General features: G+C 37.2%; 1 protein-coding gene across 1 annotated transcript in view; it reads right to left on the bottom strand.

Moving 5' to 3' along the window:
* Positions 1 to 863: 863 nt before the first annotated feature.
* LOC104917559 (serine/threonine-protein kinase DCLK1-like) overlaps positions 864 to 20,046 on the bottom strand; it is a 60,118-nt gene continuing 40,935 nt past the window's right edge. Inside the window, exons 3-4 of the mRNA XM_031552057.1 lie at positions 11,476 to 11,570; positions 864 to 5,709 (exon numbers count right to left, since the gene is read on the bottom strand). Coding sequence (XP_031407917.1) covers positions 5,653 to 5,709; positions 11,476 to 11,570 — 152 coding nt within the window. The 3' untranslated portion in view covers positions 864 to 5,652. The remainder of the gene's footprint in view (positions 5,710 to 11,475; positions 11,571 to 20,046) is intronic.

Genomic DNA, 20,046 nt, shown 5'->3' with positions numbered 1-20,046 from the left:
TTGGTAACTATTTGAAGTGTATTCTGAAAACTTTCCTGATATTCTTAACTGTTACTTGCTAGACAGAAACTTGTTTGCTTCCAGTATTCCTCCCTTCTATGGCGCTTTTTCCTTTCTGTGTCTGTATAACTTTTTTGGCAGACTTATTTAACAGTAAGCAGGAGGGCTTCAGAAGTAGAATTTGTATTGGGCCCACAGATCCCTCAAGGAGAGTGTCTGGATGTCACTGGCAGATTGGCAGGTCGTGTCAGAAACTGTAAGATCTCTTCCACTGCCCCCACCAAACAAAATTTATTAACATTTTAAGTAAATGAATATATAAACATATAAGTATATATATATATTAAAGAGTGGGAAACTGCATCAACAAAGCAAGGAACTTATAGTAATCACAGTGAGTGTGTTTGAGTACTCATAGCTTTTTGCAGGCCTATTTTTCTGTTACTTAATAGGAGTGCTGATACAGCTCAGCTGTCAGCAGGAGCTGGTGCCCTGCTTTGGATACAGTGTGCTGGTTTCCCACTTAATACTTCAAATCTAACCCCATCACATTCCCTCAGACTTACCCATGCGCAATTCAAAGCAGATATATTTACTGTCTCCAAAAGACCCACTAAAAAAAATTTCTTCTTTGAAGGATCTCTTACATCTACATACCAGGGACCAGAGTTCATTATTTAAAAAAGCACCAAATGTGTCTACCATTAAAAGGAACCCATTAGGATGCATGAATCCCATATGCTTAGACTATGTGAACTGTCAGATGGGCAATGCCAATCCAGTATGAACGTGAAAAACCAAGGCTAAGTACTTTTTTAAAGTCTGTTAATCATGTTTCCAAAATAAACTCACTGAGCAGTGTGTATTTTTTAAATATATTTATTACACCACTTACAATAATCTACAGTAATGTTAAATCTAGCGAAACAACAAATTGCAACCGGGATGACATGGTCAAATATGAAACACAAGTACAACACAGTATGATGAAACAATGGCACAAAAGTGAAGGTGACTTTCTTCTGCTGTTATTATATGAAATAAAACATTCATCGGCATTTATTTTTGCAAGTTTTACCTTTTTTTTTTTCTTGCTGATAAATCAAAAGCTATCTTTTTGGTTTCCTGCATCACATCAATACAAAAAAATGGTATATTTTAAAAAGCAAATATCCAAGCACTTTTCTTAAAAAAAATAATTGTATGCATAACTTTGTAAAATCTTAAGCTTATGTTGGAAATGTGCCAGTATTTACAAGATCATAGTGCAACTAACAAAACAAAGAGACCTTAGCACAAACATTGGTAGCTCCTCTTTCACTACTTCAAATCCCAAAACACTGTATTGCAGGGCAAACCACAAACTATTTACCTCATATAACATCAGACAACAAGTACACGCTGAAAACAATATATCTTTTTTCATACTTCACTGTTGAGGGTTAATTTAAGCAAATTTGAATAGAATGAACATGCAGAAATACAGACACTTAAAATCCATACAAATGTGTATGCGTGCACTGCGTGTGTTTTTAACCCTTCTATAAACTGTGCGTACACAACCCATGTATCTACAAAGCCACTGACTTCGGTGGGGAGATAGGGCACCCAAAAAATCAGGTGCACTGTCAGACAGGCAAAACAAGTCAGCCCAGAGGTGTTACTATGGCAAACACAGCTCAGAATGACAGTTGTTGAACAGAGGCATTTGCCCGGGAGGCATCACGCTCATTTCAGAAGAGTGCAACAATCATTGCTTGCTTTTATCCACTGTAAAACCACTGCTGGTTAAGTAACAAGGTTATTTTTCTCTTTATCACTCAAGAGTTGCAAGATCTCATGCCATCGCTAACAGATGAACTGAAAGTGAAGATTAAACTAAGAGCAATCTTGCAGTAGGCTGCATACCATGAACTGGATACAATATAGCACAGACAACATTAATCCAAGCATTCATCAGGTGATGAGGTAATTTAGCACCATAACGATTTCTTTGTCCATCTGCAACTTTTGACAGAACTAGCAATTTGGGTTGATCAGATGTTCTCTTCTCTATGACTGTTAATTCGTTTTTGGAGTCCAAAAACATTTTCCATAACGTACTGTACTACATAAAGTTCACATTGCAGGGTGAAATACAAAACCGTAAAGGCAAACAATATTTTTAATTTCAATTTTTAAGCCCCCAAAAAATCTCAACCTATGTGTTCTTCAAGAAGATGTAATATGATGTGTCCCTTTTTACAATACACATTCATGTTCACAATATTAATTCCTCAGAGTTTTCATTTTACAGACTGTGAAAATGGCTTTAAGGGAAAATAACCAAATACAACGTGCTGTCCCTGAATTATTTTAGAAATTGAAAAGCAATTTTCACAGTGGATAGTGAATGTTAACCATTTCACTGATTTCAACAACAACAAAAGGCAAATAATATTGTACACTTAATTACACTGCAGAACAGTGCAGCTCACAAGGAGACAAAGGTCTGATCTTGTCCAAGTAATGCCATTTCAACTTTGTGATTAATGTTTTGTCTGTGTATATTTACTTTGTGCATAAGGTCTTATCCTTCCCACCTTGAAGTCCATCACGTTTTTGCCACCAGCTCAAAACAGAGCGGAACCAAGCCCTTGTTTGTACATGAGATCTCTTAACATTGTTCAGAATTCCTAAGGGGAACTGCTCAGCGTGGACAGATCGGTACAGCTTTATCACCTTCGACAGAGCTGAAGCGATTCCCACCAGATGAACAACTTCCCATCATATATTTTCCCCAAACATTAATTCAAGCAAGTCACAAATGTGACATAACTGTGCATCAATTTGAAAGCCGTTAGTCTACGTATTTGTGTGTGTGTGCACAGATGTACACGTACACACACACATTCTGTGCTTCACATATGAACTGTTTGTTGCATAAAAGAAAAAGGAAAGAGGTTACAAATAATCCAGAAAGTTGCAGAAAGCATTAGGGAAATAATCACAAGTATTCAAAAAGCTCAAAGGGAAGCAAAGCATTCACAAGCTATACAAGGCTCTTTAGCTACATCATAATCACCTGATAGTAGGCACAAATAATGCAGCGTACAGAGAACTATAAGAGGTTCAAACACTATAAAGTTACTTGAGCTATTCTGTTATTTAATGCAGCTGATAAAATCTAGGGACAAACTAAAACCTGTGCTGCTGCAAGCAGAACTACAGCATCATGAAACAATTTCAGTTTCACCAATAAAGTGAAACCTCCTGGTCTTGCTCAAAAGAAACATTTCATTTCTGCTCATGTATAATGGGAATTACATTCCACACAAAAGGGATCTCAAAGCCTATAAACAGTGTACCTTTTCAATCTCTATGGGACTTTCATTCCTTAAATGAAATATTAATGATATGTATTGCCCCTGAATAGCCCCTTAATACAAGTCATATGTTGAAATGATTAAATGCAATGGATTGGCGTAGTCTTTGCAAGAGTCCTGATGGAAAACTTGCTATGATAACAATTACTGATATAAGGCCCATTTTTCTTTTCCACAGCTAGGCAAAGCCACACCATTCCCATTTGCTGGCAATCTGGGCTCTTTACGCAGAACAAACATTCTTAATAAACTGCCTTGAGCAGCACTAGTCTATAAGGAAGAGGAGAGGAAAAATAAAATTCCTGGAATTTATTTTCTTTCCAGGAAAAAGCAATTTGCAAAAAGTCAGTAGTATTTTGTTCAGTCTAGTGGAGTTCTTCGAGCTTTTGGAAGCTTATCCCAATGCACCTCAACAGTATGCAGGTTTCTTGGGATGAAGTAATACATTTTTACTAAGACATTCCCTCATAACAGGCAAAAAATGCAAGTAACTTCACAGCTGTGAATGTTTTCAGGAGAACAGGACAGCCCTATGTCGGAGTATGTGGGGGAGACTGTTCCTATTGCTGGTTTTAAATCTGAACTCTGAAGCAGGAATGGCAAAATATGCATTTCAAAATGGAACAATCTAACTGCTTCAGCAAACCTACCAGAGCAATGACTGTCTCTCCAGGTGATACTGGAACCAAGTATTGAAAACAGAGAAGGTAAGTTTTGTATTCTGCTGCCCTTTCATTTATTTTTGTAAATATTCTCCGTAAAGAAAACGATAATGATACAGTGAAGCCACAATGTCACATGCCAACATTTCCCAGATGCTGAATTTTATTATGAATTTTATTATTTCACTGTATTTAAAAGTTGGCATGTGGCAGCTAACCACTTTATTCCAATAAGTACATTTTCCTGCTTTCAAAATATATTAAATCATTGCTAAGTAGATCAAAAATATAATCTCTATAGATTTTTGCTGAGGACCAAAATAATACTAATTTCTAATTCTTAAATCATTAGTAATTAAGGTACTAAAAGGAAATGTGTAAAACAGTAAAAGTGTGTCATCACTACACTTTAGGCTTAAATACAACAGATAAATACTAATGTTAATATGCAACGTACAATGAGAAATATTGCTATTATGTAAACTAAAGTAGTTGACTAAGTATCTCACGATAAAGCAGCAGAAAACAAATAAAATTAGTAGATATTTGTTAAGCATCTGGTTATAATGCATGACCTACTTTAACACTAAAGGAGTTTTGCATATTCATGCTGTAGAAAATGACCACCTCTAGAAATGATGCAAACAGAGAAATTACGTCGATAGGAGGATGATTTACAGTACCACAATTTCTGTATGCTTTCATTTTAAAATGACATCAAACATCTTACTGTGACAAATGAAGGACAGAAAACGTTCTTGTCCTTAGCATAAGTGAAAATAATCAGTCGTTTCTCAGGCAAAATGTGCTTTACCAAAAGGTGTCATCATGTGTGTCACACTGTGCTGGTAACTTGCAGGCCCACAGATTTCCTCTTTAGAAACGTGTCCACATTTATTTGCAACAGCAGGATGATCAGCATTAGCAGCCCTTGTAAGGGAAAACATTCACATTGCCTGTGATAACTCGTCTGTTTACCCTCACTGAAATGTAAAGAGAACTTTAACACTGCTTTGAAAGCATCTACTTTCTGTTCTGTGGGCACAAAGGATTTCTTCCCCTTCTTTTCACATAGCCAAAAAGACTAAACTTGGAAAGGAATGAGATTGAAGTGTTCCAAATGTTTGCACTGGGAGCAGAGAGTGTGGTACAAGCAGCTTAATATGGCAGCTTTTTCTTTTCTGCATTTTACCCACTCACTGGTAAAAGCAAAGCATTTGTTAGCTGTTCATATCAAAACGAATAAAGTTACCTATGTTAAAAACAGAACATATAATCAGTACCTCAGATGCTAAAAAGAGTGCTATTCATAAATGTGCCCACTATGGATTTGTGCGTTATATTCACCTTATACAATCTTCACTGCTTACAGTGTGCATAATGCTGTTTTGTATTTGATGGACACATTCAATGGCTCATTCATTACAAATTCTTGCATTAAAATGCAGTGGTAAAGCCAAAAATACCCCCGCATACTAGAATTAATTTGGCCCGACGTTTTTAATATTAAATATGCAAAACTCTTTTGTGTGATTCACTATCACTGTAAATTAGCAGCTATTCTCTTTAAAAAATGTTAAACCTTCACCAAATCACAAACCATAAACATTGTTCCATTTTCTCTTTTACACTGAGTCTCCTACTGAATCCAAATCATCCGAGGAGAGTGGGCGATACAGGTCCTGTAAGATGAAGTGCAGTATAGATTTGTTTATTGTGCTTGATTTGTGGCACTGTAACTGTTTTACAATCTTTTTGATACTGTGGACCAGAAGATCTTGTTTAACATAAAATACACATTTTCCATATAATCAGGGTTTTTTTTTTTCTTATTTTCACAAAGTTAATATTTAATCAACAAATAGATGGCTGGATTTTTAATGTACAAAAGATTCTAAGAGGCAATTATTTTTTCCCTTGATTCTTTCCTACTAAACGCTATTGAAGTAATATTTGACTTTCCTAAAGAGTCTTCTAATCCTTTGAAAACTTGGTAGTATGAATTTAACCTTTCTTTTTTTTTTTTCCCAAATAGGCTCTATTTCCCTTTTTGCTGTTTTTTCATAGTGGTAGGAAAACAAATGCTTAACTTCTATTACAAAGTAATCAAAACTTGACACCCACTGGCCATACAGCATGGCTCCAGCAGCATTTGAGCTCCAAATACTAGTGCTGAACACTGCCCATTAATGACAGTAGGATTTCTTTCACATTTTGGGGTGTGTGAGTAAAAAGACAGCATATGAAATCCCCCAGTCACTGGCTCTTTCTGATGGTAGCCAAGCAACCAGCTCATGACAGCAGAGAGAGTCTGAGTGTACGGATCCACTTCAGTTTTCCAACACCCACTTTAAGCATCCTCTGACTGATCAGATTATCCTCAAACACTGGAGGTGCCAGGGGATGAAGCATCACCCTACTCAACCTAAATAGCACATAAAGCTTCTGTGAAGCACACAATAGCACGGAATGGAAGAGGAGGTTGAACATGAAGGAGTATGGGCTAGAGTAGTATTATTTAGGGTGAATTCAGCCTAGCTGGTGAGGTGGAAAGGTGGAGCAGCCATGTGGCTGGCAGTTCTCTGCCTCCCCAGCACAGCCACACACTGCTACCATTAGGCATTTCTGGGGATCCTTCACACACAGAATGTGTTTACAAAGCACAACAAAATGAATGCAAGACAAAACATTGGGAAGACCTGCAAGATACAAAAACGCATAGGAATGGGAAAGCTGATGGAGCCAGCCTTAGAGGCTTTGTTCTTTTTTAATCCTGGGAAGAAAACTGAGAGGAAAAAAATAATAATGTAAAAACTGTGCTATGAAACAAAAGCTACCTAGAATTAATGCTTTACAAATTCCCAGTTTACAAGTCCCTACATGATCTATGCAGATCTATGCATGACATAAAGGGGATTTTAACTCCCTTGAATGAGTTTTAGTTCCCCAAAACGCTTCTGTATGAGCCCATGTACATACAGTAAGCCATGTCAGACTGCTATATGCTTTAGAAAACCAAGACTTAAATAAATTCCTATTTTTTGTTGAACAATCTAGGAAAAAAGGACTTTCAAAAATGAGACAAGCCCATTCCAAACTAGTCAACGACTAAAAGTTCTTTTCTGCACATACAGCTCTGAAGTTTCTAAGATACAGTACAGAAAAAAAAAAAAAATGATTTGATGGCAACAAGACAAACTTTTGAATGACATCTTTTAAGTGACTGCTCACTCCTCTGAATACAAAAAACAAAGAGAATGTATTCAGAATTTACAAAGAAGTCATTTGTAAAACTGACTTTTAATACCTGGGGAATATTTTTGTGTTTACTTTCATAACTATGTAGCTGTTTTCAAGAAAAACTGTGCACAAGGTCTCAGGATCGTACCTCCTGCCCTTCCAAATAGCTTTAAGTACTTGAAGCATTTTAAAGATTTCCTTTCTACAAGAACTTTTCTTGCCTGTAGTTTGTTGAAGAGCTGTACTTCTAAGAAATATGAGGAAAATCCATTTATTACTTTGAATATAGAAATAAAAAGGCAAAACTTGCTGAATCAGTATGATTTCTTGGACACATAAAACTGAAAAAAATCTTTATATACATAACATTCAACTTCACCAATTAGGCAAGAGGTACCTTAAATCTATTTATTTTTTTTAATCCTGTAGGTTGTAGAACAAATGTATAAAATAATGGCAAACAACTGTAAAATCAGATACAAAATATAAAACCCTTCCACCCTAGCTCAAATTCTAACACTGACTGCAAGACACTGCAAAAGCAGTCTCACACGCTATTAAAAAAGCGAATTAAATAAAACGGGGATGAGGCTGCTATTGTGTGCATTTTTTACTGTGATTGTCATGTCATTGTTTCTTAGTCTTTGCCATTAAGCATAGTTTGCTGAGGCAGAAACTGTTCATCACAGTAACTGTTTCTACTTCAACTGTTATAAATCTGAACTGGAGATATTTTCATCCTCTTTAGAAATATACAACTGAATACATAATAACTTAAGACCAAGAATCTTAATTCCTTATTAAAAATAAAGAATTAAACTGTAAGAAAGCACAATAGTTTCTAGGGTGTAAGATTAAATACTAAGAAGCTGAAAAACATAAAAGTTAACATGATCCCTGGTTCGCTTTCAAGTCCTTCTATTACATTAATCTTTCAAATCTTGCCTTCATTGAATATAGACTGAAATTCAACAGAGATTATAAACACAACTTTCACTGACTTCTGAATTTATGGAAACAACTCAGCCATATGCAAGTGAGAAAGGAAGAAACTATATATTATTCTATGTTCTGGATTTTGAGGGTCTCATATTTTATCAGTAGGGGTACAAGACCACCATTTTCAAGATCATAGTACACGTATCACAGCAGCATTCTTGGCCTAATTTACAGCAATGGAAAGCCTTGTGTCAAAGACCAGAATTTACTTCTTTAAAGGGTGAGTGACGAAATGCCAGTAAGAGGAATGATCCCTTCTTTAAGTTGCCTAATGCATTCCATAATTAAAAGGAATATTTTCTTTAGAAAATTCTACCATCTGTACTATTTCTGAAGGTTCTTCCTATTCATAGGGAGCAAACCCTCAGTATACAGAGTTACTTCAATTTAATCCCTCTGGATTCAAAAGCATGACTTCCTTCCTCTCACCTGTATTTCCCAGGAAAAACGCTGGCAGCCTGCCCAGAGCCCTGAGCATTCTGAAGTGCCAAGGTTACAACTCCCTTGCAACACTTGGATGGGGATGCCAAAGAGCTGATTTACTGCTTACACCAAAGGAAATCAGGCTGTGCTGGAGTAAACAGCCCCTACAGCCCATGCATCTGATGGCATTAGGGCACAGGCGTTCAAACTGACTCAAACCACATAAGGAGAGAAAACAAATTACAGAGTTGAGCTGGCATTCCCAGGTCTCAGCACCTTGTTTCAGTTCTAAAGAAGCAGCTCTCTCGAGCTCCACGTTAAGAGGGAAACCCAGAAACCTCACCATAAACTTTAACCCCAGAACACAGGTCTAACAGCCAACACTCTTCTTTTGGGCATGAGGCAGTAAAACCTCACTTCCCAAAACTGGGGGCAAGAAAGGCAGTGAAATCAGTCTCCTCTTCTATGATACAAATACTTTGTTAACCTCCCAGGGAACAGATTTGCTGCTGCAACCGACTAGTCAGCCCTATGGTTGAAGACAGAGCAAAATGCCCTGGGTTCAACCTTCACTTCTGACAATACAGTACAAAAAATAACACGTCCACTAAAGAAAACTCTAACAGGTACATATAAAAGATAGCACTAAAACAAAACAGAATGCTATTTAGACTGCTAAAGAAAATTTAGATTAGTAAGCACTGTTTTTCATACAGCTGATTTAGTCATTGCAGTACGCATCATGACCCTTAATGACACACTCAGATGGTTTTGCATTGGACTTCCAGCTCATTCACTTCACGAGGTAAACATGAAAGGAGCAGGTATAAATTCTTGGAGCAAGTGTAAAGTTTCCACCCCTTAACTCCTCAGTACTTTCTTTTGTAAACTAACTAATACTACACAAATGTACTTTTACGTGACTGTATTTCATGTTTCTGCATCTATCATTTCTTGGTCTAGAACACAGTCAGAGAAGCAAAGCTCAGAAAAGACCCCCTACTGAGGTCACTGGGACTGCATATGAACATTTGAGAAGATAATTCAACTCTTTAACAATATCCTCTCTCTCCTGTAATCTATTTCAATACTTGTTTTCTATTTACTTAGCAATATGATTATGTTACCACTACCACAGCCCTTTGCATTCATAATACTGATCCTATTACACATTCACATAGGGAACCTGCATAAAAAAAGAAGCCTATTTGCCTCACTCTTCACATCTGAAAGTCAGAAACTTTGTGGAAAAATGCACCATGTGACTGATGGTGCAGACCACATGGTTCCCACTCACACATCCACAAATGTTAAAAGAAAAACATTTTTTCAGTGGAGAAAGCATCAGTGGTGGGAAGTAAGCTCTGGAAAGTTACTAATGAAAAGAAACAGTCTCACAGCAGATGCAAATCCACTGTACACTGATACCATCCATCTTAAAAAGATAACCTTACTTCGCTAATGTGTAATTCATTTAGAACTTTGTTCCCTCTTCAGTGACTTATTAATAATTCATTTACAAGCCATGAGATTAGGAGCAAATGGGCACAGAAGAAACTGTATTCGAGAAGATTTCAGTACCTACTTACCCATCTGCAACCTGCATCTTTACTCTGTACCAGGAAACACACAACTACCTTGTGGTTTCAGGCTGCTCCCACTGGCTATCTCTATACTGCAAGACCACAGAGTACTTTCAAGTCAGCTTCCAAACCTATAAGGAAGTCATGGCAGAAATCCACAACAGTACTGTGGCCTGGGATAAGACGTGAGCATGCGCAACCCCTCAGTTCCCTGGTACCCACGGAACAGAAAGAAGGGTACACAGGCCAGAAGGAAGCTGTGCCATGCCTTCAGCTACTCCTGCTCTGGGTGTTCAGGAAATCAGGTCTGCCCAAGCCTCCTAAGGTAAAGCAGTGTCTATTGTGTATGTAATAACTTACTTAGAGAGAAACAAATAATCTTCACTTAAAAACTGAAAAGGCATTAAAAGTCATGTGTTCAAACTGTGTTTATAAACAGAAGCTTGAGAAATAGAGCACTGCCTTAGGGAAGCTTTCATTGAGAATGGATCACAGTTTAGAAAATAGCAGAAGATAAAGAGACATCTGTCCCATCGCTTCTGAACAAATACCAATAATTAAATCAGCATATGGAGCCTTTTGGGTTGAACGAGTAATATTCTGTCAGGTCATCAAAGCAGTAAAATACTACCGTAATTCTGCATGTTTAGATATGCTGTACAATGCAAAAAAGTAGTGGGAAGCTAAAGCTGCTAACAACTCTGGTCCAGCAAAGTGATTGATGAATCCTGTGCTGCCTTGGTACTCATAATATCTTCACTGCACAAGGCTATGTATCACAGCTAACCCACAGCTAAGTTCCATAGTATATTCTTCTTCCTTGTTTCAAAATCAAAGCTGTCTGTAGGTTTTGCAAGTGACATAATGCAAGTGGCATATTTAGAAGGAAAAAAAAGTCGTTCACAACACGAATATTTCCTTTCAGTTGTGAAGTGTTTGGAAAAAGATATTAAAAACAAACAAAAAGTTTTGTGAAAAAAAAGAGCAAGATATCCCCTTCTTTCTCTTGAGGATAAACCAAACCCTAACATACTCATTTGGACAGACACACAACAGTTGTATCCCACTTAAGAATGCTGTATGAACACAAGGACTGTAAGCCAGGCTCTTCCACCCTATGTCTCTAAACACAAGGTGGGGAGAATGTTATATGAGAATGGCTGTGCTGGCCACTCTCAAAAATCAGTTTCCTTATTTCCTTACCCTCTGTTTCCGTAGGCTTCCTGGGCTGGTGGGAGATGGGCTTGGAGACTTCCCAGAGCGGGGAGTAGAAAGTTGGCTACCAGGGGTTCCATTCACTAAAATGACATTAAATTGAGAAAATAAATACAAAGCATTATTAAAAGAAAACAAATAGTTAAGTGAAGATATATCATTCCCTCTCACTCTTTTTTTAACAGCTCAGCTTTTTTTTCCCCCATGTTTTATACATAAAATAAGGTAATTCACAAAATAAATGTCTCCTCAGAGTTTTGGCTCGTAAAGCCATTTTTCATACGGAATGCAAGCAAATAATGAATCTGAAAAGGTTGTTCAGTCAATGACTTGAGAACACTATCATATTTTCTTCACCAATATTGTTCCTTCACTTGAAAGCAATGGAGAGCAATGTGCTTTGTTAACTTTAGCAGATATTTACTGCATTTAAACTTTTTCATTCTGTTTAGTTAGAGCTTCAAGTACAACCATCAGGAATAAAAAACAGTTCTGCTTTAAAGAACAAATCAACTGTTAGCTGTCCTTCAGCCATTTGAAGAGATGTTTGCATTACAATCTGACCCAAACACTACCTCAGACTCAACCCAGAAGGGCTTTCTAGGTGCAAATAAATTTGATTTAATATCTCAAGTCTAATGTACACCACACCATCACTTTTTCAAATAAATAAGTTCCTTCAGACATGCCAGTGCTTATAATTGTAGAAGCATCTTTTCATGCATGTGACATTATCCATTAAACAAACAAAACAATACCAGCAGAGGACAGAATTCTACTACAAAGTAATCACTATCAATAATGTTCACACTGAAGCACTGGTAGAAACTAACAAGTATGTATCACACATCTCTGTAAATATTCTCTAAACAAGCAGCTGTTATATCACAGCCCAAAGCTATCAGCATCAGGAAAAAAAGAAGCAACAATTCGACTCCCAGATTCTGAATCTTTGGAGAATATTTACATGCTAGGATATCACCAAGGCATTTGACTTACCTTCTATGAGTTCTAGCATGGACAAAATCTGACTGTTTAACCTGACAACAGCAAGCAGCAAAATTCTTGCTCTGTGCTAAGCCAAGCTGTAGCAAAACTGAGAAGCGACGGGATTAGTTAAGGATAGCTGGGGCTGCTCACAGAGTGAGCTGAACGCGATGCAGGATTCATAAGCAGAAGCCTTTTGTGCGTAAGGCTGACGTCTTCAGAGCAGCAGTGGGAGGTGCAGGTGCTGTCTTAGGGCTACATCAAAGGTGTCAATTAAGCATAAAGCTGCTGCTTCACAACGCTGAGCCACCACAACCCCCACTCGCTTGCCATGGAGCCCCGAAAGCCTGAGCAATTTTATATGCTGTGCACTGAATCATAACGAGGTGCCTTTGGGGGCAACATACCAAATGACTCATCTGGAAATCAAAATGACAATAACTCTTGTAAAACCTTGACTGACTGGCAATCTAGCAAACACTAATTCCTTTGGATAATCCAGTAGGTATTTTAAATGGCTTTTTTCTTGCTTTTTACATAATGCACTGCTCTCACTGGTAACACTGGCCCATATATTATGAAGAACAGCTACAGCTACTACACTACGTGGATAATAAAATACAGCATGCTGAGTGATAAATGACAACTACTAAATAGCGATTAAGTGCTATAAGCGATTGGATCTCAACATCATTTTGTGCAAGGCACTGTTTAAGATAAAGATGCATTTTCTTTGTATAACCACATGAACAATAAGAAATAGCAACTGCATTTACATAGAATGCTTTTATAGAAAACCGTTGCGCTCATCTAGGCTACAAACTCTCTTTGTACAGAGGACAATGGTTTGTATATATCAGCACTGATTCAAATTTGCCCAAAGCATGTGTGGGGGAGAACATCCATATGGATGGACACATTCACTGAAGGTCACTTCGGCAAGAAAAACACATGTAGCTCTGGCCAATAGTACAGACTATAACTAAAACTGAAGTTATTATCAGGACTTCTGAAAACAATTATGAAAAGGGATACAGGAAGACATCAAAAAGGAGTTTTTTGGAGTCACAAACTTTTGAAGTTTCGAAGCGTTTCTTCTAAACAAATCTGTTCTTATTTAAAAAAACTATTAAACTACTGCAGTTCAGAGAGAGCTAGATATCAAGACTGCTCAGTGCTAAGACTTCTGCTCTGCCTTCTCTTTAAACCCAGCAGATTTTCTTAGGTTTAATTACTATTTTAGAGAAAATTTAAGACAATAGATATACTTTAATAAACTACATTAACACCAGGCACAAGTTCCTTATGGATTGACTTCTCCATAATTTCCATCATTAGTTTCTCCCAATTAGTTATTTTCCATTACTACTGTACTTTTTTTACTTTTTTGTCTTAAAGAGAAAGACTTGAGGCTACCAACTGAAACCAAACAAATAGATGCAATGATGCATTTGACTCGATGCATTTCCCACATGTACCATGTTGGTGACTATGTACTTTAGATGAAAAAAGAAAGTATTATAAACTCTAAAAACTCTAAAAATCACTCACTTGCCATCATCAGATTGTCCAGAGTGCTATTGGAGGCTAGCCATTGGAGGCTAAGCTCCAATGTTTTCCTCAAGAGTATATTTTTAAAATGAAAAATGATGAAAGCTGTTGTGGTGGTGTTAGATGTCAGTAACGTGTGAAATCAAGAGGACAGTTAACAGATCGAATCCTCAGGAGATCTGAATGTGCTCACTTTCTTCCCCATGTCCAAAATTCAAAGATACAAAGTACATAAAAAGCACATCAGGGTTTTTGTGAACATACAAGGACTTCCTGTGAAAAGCTGTTTAGTAACTCTAAAACTGATAACTAGCTCTGGGGATACGAATATTTTTTACCAGCGTATAGTACAAACTTTTACTCCTGGAGTAATTTCTATCTTATTTTAATCAACTTGCTGTTGTAACATGAGTTGAATTATCCCCAAGCAACTGATTAAAACATCTGGTGAGCCACGTACTGGAAGTATCCACTGCAGTGTAATCTTCTAAAGTAAGGCAAGATGAATCCAAACTTGAGCACTTGAGCACTGAAATATACTGAAGACTAGGCAAAATTCTCTCCATCTACCAATTTGGGTGGATTTTATAGCAAGCATGGAACTCCATTAAGTAAACTCTGATGTCTGAAGGCCATATAGGTTCTACATTAGAGTCAACCCGAAATGGGATTTGGGTGATGTGGAATCTATTTCCAGCTCTTTGTATGCTTCTGTGTTAACAACAGACATAACTCATGTCATCCCAGCCATTCTTCTACTTAGGCTTCAAGTTCTGACAGAATGAACTCGTAGCATACATCATGTTGTCTATTTTCTGGGTGCTCAATGTATGCAGAGATATACTTTTCTAATACTCCTAATCAAGTTACTGCTTAAAAGAGAATCACAACAAGGAAGAAATGGTAATTTCTTATAATTTCTCAGTCCACTCCACTGCACTCCACTGCAGGGACTTTATTTATTCATGTATAACTTGCTGGCTATAAACCGTTCTTGTTTCTTACAAATCATTACATTGAATTTGCAAATTGAGTTGATATTCTGTACGGTGGAGCAAGAGGAGGTAGGACTGATTGTGACCACCTTCCTTAGCTCCACTTACAATCATGACATCCTTCTCACACATGCAGCTTAAGATCAGATAACATGAATAAAATTTGTAACATTTCTGTATTTCTGAACTGCCGAAAACTCTATTTCTAGGTTGAATGCTTTCTGGTCTGAAACTGCATTCCTGTCTAGTATCTGCACTGCATTTCTCACTGACTGACTGATACAGTACATTCCTACAGGGAACCGTGATGTAGATAAAAACATATGAAATTGGTAAATCACTGTTGTGATTAATCATGTTCTTGAGTGAGGGAAGAGGTTTCTTGTCACTTTTATTCATAAAAAGGCAGGGGTCAGAGACATCAGCCTACCACACTGCCTTCCCATTGTCTCATGAAAAAGATTTATTCGTTTAAAATTTCACAGGTGAAGTACTACATACTAGAAAGCTAAAATAATAATAATGAAATTATTGTGGCTGCTCTAAAAAAGCATATGCACAGTCTCAGCAGTTGTGAACTCCTCTGCTTACTGTCATCTCTTGATAACAGGGCAGCAACCTGTTTTTTCACTTGCTTTTTGCAGGATTTGGATAACCACAAAGGTAGAAAAAAATCTACAAAATAGAACACTGAAGCTGGATATTAATATCTACTGAGATAAATGGAAAACTGGTTTTCATATGAAGATATTTATAAGCTGGTGGAAATGCTGTAAATAAAAAGTACCTTGATGGTATTCCAATAAATAAGCCATCTTGATAGCACATCTTTTTATTAAGTAATGAAAACAAGAAGTGAGAGAAGCTGAATTAAGCTATCAAGTGCCAGTCTGACAAGCTGCCATTGCCACTGCATTATATTAAAATCATACTATCCCATAAAATTGCCTATTAATGTGTTAGCATTTGTAGAGTATAAAATATATTGAGATTACTGTGTTTATGAAAGTGGTTTGCCAAACACAGAAGTGTGCGTGTGAAGAGGAAAAAGGAGACTAAGACTGGTGGAGTCTGTTTGGTAACCACAAAGTGTTCAGACTAAGATGTACAACAATCTAAACTGAAAAAATGATTTACAGAAGTTACAACATGTGTATGTCATATTCAGCAACTGTTAGCTAGAAGGTGGTGATGCCAGGTAACTACTTGACTTTGCCTCAGTTACTCCTCTAATTTGTCACTGTCCATTTCAAAACAAAGCTTTCTTTCAAGAAGATTCTGTAATTACAAGGTATTTAGGAAACAAAACCTTGGCATTTAATTCTTTCTGCTTCTGTATTTTATTAGTATACAACTTGTAATTTTTATCTTCATTGCAGAAGATAAAAATGTGTCCAGAGCTCCACATTAAGCAAGTAGCCTCATTATTGCTCCTCAGTAAAGACAAGGTTTTCCAGGTTTTACCTAAGTGGTAACTGGTGCTAAAGCGACCCTTGTACATTCAGTCTTTCCTAGAGTTTATGTCAGAAGGCCACGACGATACAAAAAGAATCTCTCTCTCCCATGGTAGACCAGAATATTTCCATAAAGAAGTTTTCAGTTCATCAATAGATGAGAAATGTCAGTAAAATTACAAAATGTCCACAGAAGAGGCTCGGCAGGGCCTCACACACACAGGGCACACTGCTCTCCTTAGGGTGATCACAACAATGGCACTGCTGCCACAGCCAAAGTCAGTAACAGCCAAGCTACAAGCACCAAAGTGCTGCATACATGGACATGGCAGACTCGTCCAAGACCTCAGATGACAAAAGCCATCCTTGAAAACATAGTTCCCTGGAACCCAATAACTTTCCTGTAGCCTCAGAAGGTAGCTAAGTAGTGCTTAATTTAGACAGCATCTACATGTATGTCAGATCTAAGCAAAATTTCTCTTTTGAACTATTTTGCCTCATTAGAAAGACTAGGATTCTCTCAGTCTATGTGAATGGAGTACCAACTTTAAGAATTTTTCTTTATTATCATTTAACTTTTTCATTCTGTAAGATGGACTAACTGTATCTACTCCCCTTACTTACTCTCAATTCTTATTATAAGCTATAAAATGAAAATAATATGTATTTTTAATGATTAGTATCAAATACCAATAGCATAAATGAAAAACTAAAAGGAAGCCAGGATCAAAGAATAAATCATCTGGAAATCCCTGGGTTTGTAGGATGACTCCATCACTCCCATGGGTTTGTACTCCTGGCTTCAGAAAAGTTTTGTTTCAGCATATTCATTACAAAATCTGTCAGATGAGTACCTGTAATAGTGTGAATAAAAACATGCGATCCCACCAAAGAAAATATGATATGTCATGTTCTTTCCTTTGGGATCCAAAAGACCTTCTTGAGTCAGGTGACTGAAGAAGGGTTGTTTCTGGGTAACAGCCTACAGATGAACAATCAAACTAAATGAAAACATATCTTCTTACAAAGGAACACATCTACTTTTTTTTTTTTTAAATACCTGAGGAAAGTAAAGTATAAGCATCTGCTCTAGAGAAGCTTTCAGTAAGATCCAATTTCTACATCCTGGAACACTTTTTTTTCTCTAGGGAACATCTACAGTTTTAATCAGCTTTAGTTTGATGTGCAACTTCACAAAGCCTTTGCCCAGATGCAATTTTCATAAAAAAACACCCATCCTGCCCTTGTTAATGCAACTTACTTGAGACGTTCTTCATAAACATTCCTTCTGTCAATTGGAACAGATATGCATAATGCAAGTTACTCTTGTAGTAAACACCTGTCTTACAAAATAATCAAATTCTTGAAATAACTCTTCTTAGTACAACACTTGAGTCATTGTTACAAATAAGACTTGAGCAATTTGAAATATTTTAGGTAATAGTTTGAGGGTAAAAGGAGAAAGCACAGAGGGGATGAAAAGTGAAAAAGAAGAAATTCTGAGGAGGTGCTCAAACTGAAAAGTCACTGCAAGTCCTCAAAACTATAATTTGTATTTTAGTGGCCAGAATTCATCTGAATGCAGTAACTTTCCTTTAATTTAATGGATTTAGTGGCCAGAATTCATCTGAATGCAGTAACTTTCCTTTAATTTAATGCACTAAGGATACAATAATTCCAGCTCACACTGCTCTTGATTTGATTAAAAATAATGATCGTGAAGAAGAAAACATTGCTTTCTTCGAATCTCTTACCTCTACACCTGCACTGAGGCTGCCACCAGTGGTGTTAATTAGTAGCTGGACGGAAGCCAACAGCTACTGAATTGCTGTCAGATGTTTATACTTTGCAGTCACTGGCAATGGGCTGATCCCTGGTATCTCTGAAATTCAACATCTCTTTCATGATATCCTTTCCTGAGTAATATTTGATGCCAACAAATAAACATCAAAGTGTTTTACAGCCTTTGAGAAGGTATCAGGACAATTAAGTAGAGGCAGGATTATCTGTTGCACGTGGAAGTAGACTTCAGCATTCTGCCTGCTTGTGAGGTGATGCTGCTGTCCTCTTCTTTATTCCCTGCTTCATTTTGCAATTCAGATTGAAAGTATTTTGAAACAGACAATACCTCAAATGCATTTGTAAAAAAAACATAAAGCAATCCTCCTGCAGTGAGATTTCTGGCTTGTGGTACTGTTTTGAAACACTGTCAGACGTAAACAAAAAACTGAACAAAACACATACTAATGAAGACAACCCTTACCACATATCTTAAAGGCTTGCATGTACTCTTTTTAAGAAATAAAGACTTCTGTGTTTTTACAGATACAGAGGTTTCAACTGCTCTCAGAAGCCAGAGAGGCTAACAGGAAAACATAAACATTGTAAGCATATCATGTTTAAAAACAAAAGGGAAAAAGCAAGACTGAAAGAAAGGTGAACATCACCTATTTAAAGGTTTACAGTTCTCTTAAATATGTCAATCAATGATGTAAAAGCAGACACATTTTTTTCACTCATTTTAGGTTGATGTTAAGAAAGGGTGAGGATTGCATCTCCCATTCCCTTACAGATGAGTCTGTTTTTCTTTGCTCTCAATCGCAAATTTGAACCTGCATCACACTAAGTCCTGGTGCAGACTCAGGCATCACTAAGTGTCTTTCTTTGCAAAGCTGTAGCCTGCTCTCCACTTGCAGCTCTATACTTTCTCCCCACTCTGCCAGGGCTGTGTGTCCCTGAACCTGTGGGCCAACATTTTCCTTGTTGTTCTCATGTCCTGTTCAGCATGGTGCTTTCAGGCTTTACTTGATGGTTCTCAACAAGGGGCTCACTGAGGAGAAGGGACTCAGCATCCTTTGTCAGCTTCTGCAGACAGCCAGGAAATACCATGACAAGGTGAGATTGAAATAGGAGGCTCTACACATTACGCCCTTCAAGCAGGATTTTCTCTAAAAGTCACCTGTAAACATTACTGAATTGATGTTCAAATCGTCAGTTATGGTAAAATGGTATTTATCCAAATTACAGATGTGAAACTGAGACACATACATTAAAGACAACCAGCCAACAAAAACACAACCCCCTTCAGTTTTTGTGAGCAATTTCATAAACCAGTGAGACAAACGTGGGCAACTTTATCACTCCATCCTACTGTTTGCTCAGAACAAACACCTCATGGACTTCACTGCATTTGCTTCAAGCCAAAGTCAGGCATAGTTCACATCGTTTACAACTCTGTGACAAGCAGGGGAAACAGTTCCTGAGAATGGTACTCAAGTGCTCAAACCAAAGTAGTCTGTCTACATTTCCCAGCCTCACTCACCACTTCAGTCACAATGTGCAAATGAACCCAACACAGTGCCTTTGTTATCTTCAAAAATTATGAATTCCTATTAGCTATTCTGTGCTGGAAGGAAAAAAAAAGAAGTCTACCTACATTAAAAAGCATAACATACTAAAGATGTACATACCGGAGAATTAAGGGTAACTCAATGATTTTTCTTCATTTTAGAATTTGGATTATCCCAATAAAGGCAAGAATTGATGACAGAACCAGGCATCCGATCCTTTTC

The sequence above is a fragment of the Meleagris gallopavo genome, chromosome 1 (assembly GCF_000146605.3).
Source record: "Meleagris gallopavo isolate NT-WF06-2002-E0010 breed Aviagen turkey brand Nicholas breeding stock chromosome 1, Turkey_5.1, whole genome shotgun sequence".
NCBI classification, from domain to species: Eukaryota; Metazoa; Chordata; class Aves; order Galliformes; family Phasianidae; genus Meleagris; species Meleagris gallopavo.
Note: the sequence above shows the minus strand (reverse complement) of the source record. Positions and strands in the feature narration are given on the sequence as shown.